This window comes from Aphanomyces astaci (genome assembly GCF_000520075.1).
Source record: "Aphanomyces astaci strain APO3 unplaced genomic scaffold supercont1.37, whole genome shotgun sequence".
NCBI lineage: Eukaryota > Oomycota > Saprolegniomycetes > Saprolegniales > Verrucalvaceae > Aphanomyces > Aphanomyces astaci.
Window position 1 is genome coordinate 556519 of NW_009798300.1, and position 3539 is coordinate 560057.

The window sequence follows — 3539 nt, forward strand, 5'->3', positions numbered from 1 at the left end:
TGTGTATTTTTGATACCCGATCTCCCTGAGGCTCATCCGTGGCTCATGACATATCTATAACATATCACCCTAAAGTTTCATCGCAGAACGGTACTGCGATGACAGCTACAGGTACTACATCGACGTCGATCAAAGCCAGGTTATATTGTTAGCTCGGAAATTTCGACTCGCTGCACTGTCGAATCGTATCGTGGCGTTGATTGTCTATGGTTTCTTATCAAACGATGCAGTGCTTAGTCGGTAGGTCATCGCATTACATGGACGAATCAACTAGCCCGCATGGTGTTGATGTAGGGGCCGCAGCTCAAATCAGGACATACCCATCACCCTGCAAAGTTGTTGCAGGCGCATGACTGTACACTGCGAGCCGTCGAGCGATCAATCACTGGCTTGGCAAACCAAGAACTTTGGCTCAACACGCCGAGAAACTTCCGATGTGGTCTGTGCTCAAACTCGATCATGTGGATCTCTTCCGTATCTGGAAACCATTCGAGAATGCTGGGGGACAGACACGATGTGTCTGCAAACGCGTTCTATTCGTCTTCTGTGACGTGGCACACTGGCAAGGTTGCTGTGACGGGGGGGGGGCTGATAGATGGCAACTTCCAGGGCTGTGTCCATGATGCGCTCGAGGCTTGCGACAAGGTGAGGGGGGGCACGCTTATGCGTTAGAGTGTGACTCTGTCGCAGCGCTAGCATCGTGGATGATGGATGGCTTGGACGCTCGTGAATTTAACATATTATCACCATGAATCTGGTACATATTGCACCCGTGTACTTCTATTAATAGTAGTAGTTGTTAGTGAGTACACAGTGTTCCTATGGCTGTTTTGCAGCGATGAGACGACTCAGCTCTTGGATGACAAAGCTGTCTTCTGTGTACTGCCCCGTGGCTAAGAGCTCTGCTTTTTCCTTTTGCAGCCGCGCGAGCTCCTTATTTTGGCTAAACTGGACTTGCCTCAGCACATCCAGCTGCTTCTTGATGGCTTTGAGCTCTTGTCGGTCTCCGTCCAATACAAATCTACCCGTGAGTTTATTTGATATATTCACGGGATATATATATATTTTCGAGTACCGTTCTTCCCTGGCAATGTACTTGAGCCGCAACGCTTCGACTTCTTGTACTTTTAGCTCGTCTTGGTGTCGCTTCTCCTGGTGCAAAAGCTGCGTCAACCTGTCGACTTGAACTCCCAGTTCCTTTTGCACTTGAACTTCCTTGTCCTTTTCAAGTTGCAGCAGCCGCATTTGCTTCTCCTACGATTGTGATGATTGTGATTCCCATATATGATTCGAGAAAACACATATGTATTTGGTCTGGGGGGGGGGAGAGGCGTGTACCAAGGTGGCAATTGTGGCTTGGTACTGGATAATGTCTTGTCGAAGGACATTTTCAGGGCTTTTGCGCTGCTCCACCCGCAACGCCACGAGATCCCCTTGCAATTGTTTCAATTGCAATTCCGCTCGAATCTACCCACCACGTCATCACATAATTTCTGTGTCGACGTTTATAAAAAGGTATATATATATCCCACCCAAAACACGCACAAATACATGCATATCATCACTATATATAACTATCTATATATACAAATATATATTTCCCAACTCGAATCTATTGTGTGCTTTTCAAAGTTACGAATTTTCGGGAATTGTTGGCATCGCCCACAAATCGAACAAAACAGAATTTGATTGGCTAAAACAATGAAGGTCACGAAACGTGATTGGCTGAAAAGATTCAACGTGGACATGCCGGCACGCTTGAACTTTGTTTTATATGCGATTTCGCAGGTCTGGCGATTGTTCATTTAAAAATCAACCAACCACATCATTTGGAGTAAAATACATTATAGTACGAAATCACAATAACTGCCCAATCACCACTCTCTTCTACATCCATTGGACTACCCCGTTGTCGCACAAGTTGCACCAGAACACAGCAACACACGGCAACTCCATATATAAACACACAAATTCCCCCCCCACGACGAGATAACGACAACCTCGTACTCGTACGATGTATATATATATATATGTATAGTCTATTTCGCTGAAAATTGCAGCTGATTCGAGATCAATTTGAGTCAGATTTGATGCTAAGGCAGTGTATGGTATACACATTTGACGATGAACATGTTGACTGGGTCAAACTGTTGGGCAAAACACCCATGATTGGTTGAAATATATCATTAGTGCAGTTTGATTGGGTATGATAATCTCAAATCCATTTGTCCTTTTTATTTCATTCTTCTCCAAAGTCCATATTGGAACGGAGTTGACAAATATATAATATATACACACTGTAGTACCGCTCGATCTTCCATTTGCTGGCGAATCAAGTCACTGGACTGCTTCTGCTGCTCCACGAGGGACATGGCATGCTGTGTTTCGCTCTTGGACTTGCGTGATACGATCTCCATTTCGTGTTTTTGCACCGTGAGCTTGTGCTGCAAAGCTTCCTCTGCCTTGGTCAGACTGCGTTCGCGCACGTCCAAGTCGTGCAGCGTCTGCCGCAGCTTCTTTTCCAAACCCACGTACTCTTGCTGCGCATCTCGCACCTACGACCAAGTGTCGTCTATCAGGTCTTCTAGCTTAGACATTCCATTCGATACATATATAATCATAATTATATATACGTATCTGCAAATAATCCCAAAGGACAAATAATCCCAAAGGACAAACGGCGAACATAATTGTACAAAAAAATAATAATCTTGATTCCGTATTCGCCATTTAATAGACCTCTGTCCACACGAATAAGAGTTCGATATAAATACATATAGATAATTTTATTTACAATCTTCCCATTCGCTATAAAGATATATATATAACGAATGGGAATGTAAATATATATATTTCCTCATCAATGCGAGCGACATAAATCGTCTTGCTATATACTAGTATATATATATATATATATATATATATTTCAAACGAATGCAAATACATTTATATATATATACATTTTCCCATCAAGGAGAGAGGGATATAACTACTCGTCCTACGGACCGTTTGAAGGCGTTCTTTTTCTCTTAAAGCCCACTCTGCTTCGAGTGCCTCCATGCGCTTGGCTTCGGCCTGGTCCAGCGCCGTCTGCTGTTTCCGTTTCCATATTTCCCACGCTTTCTTTTCCGCTGTAAACTGCACGCGTTCTCGCTGCAGCGTCTGCGCACAGTTGCATCCCTAGATATTATTTCTTTGTCAAAAAGGATATATATATTTAAATACATTATATATCGTTGTCTCGACACTCGAAAAACCATTTCGATTGCAGCCACCCACCCACCCACCCCAGACGAATGGAATCATAAACTCTCACGTACGATAACGGGCTGTTGCTTTGTGTGGTTTACGACGGGATTGGCTGGTGATTCCGCTTGTATGGGGTGCATATGTAGGGAATGTAAGTTGTCGTCAAGGGGCTGTTCCTTTGATACACACGACTGGTCGACTGGAGTTCTTGACGTAGGAACGTGCTGAGCAGTTGCTTCAATTGGTGGCAAACTTGCTTCATCCGATAACCTATACATTCGATATCAATC

At 44.0% G+C, this 3539-nt stretch overlaps 2 protein-coding genes across 2 annotated transcripts in view; both read right to left on the reverse strand.

The window, feature by feature from the left end:
• Positions 1–323: 323 nt before the first annotated feature.
• On the reverse strand, positions 324–699 carry H257_12023 (hypothetical protein; the record flags this gene model as incomplete). Its single annotated transcript, XM_009839124.1, has 2 exons — positions 324–533; positions 604–699. The coding sequence occupies 2 exons, from the start codon at positions 697–699 to the stop codon at positions 324–326; spliced, it is 306 nt and encodes a 101-aa protein (XP_009837426.1).
• A 120-nt stretch (positions 700–819) lies between these two features.
• The window catches only part of H257_12024 (hypothetical protein), a gene marked incomplete at both ends in the record, with an annotated part of 5787 nt that continues 3067 nt past the window's right edge, over positions 820–3539 (reverse strand). Inside the window, 5 exons of the mRNA XM_009839125.1 lie at positions 820–1021; positions 1076–1254; positions 1339–1467; positions 2307–2555; positions 3007–3180. Of these exons, the coding sequence (XP_009837427.1) occupies positions 820–1021; positions 1076–1254; positions 1339–1467; positions 2307–2555; positions 3007–3180 (933 nt within the window). The remainder of the gene's footprint in view (positions 1022–1075; positions 1255–1338; positions 1468–2306; positions 2556–3006; positions 3181–3539) is intronic.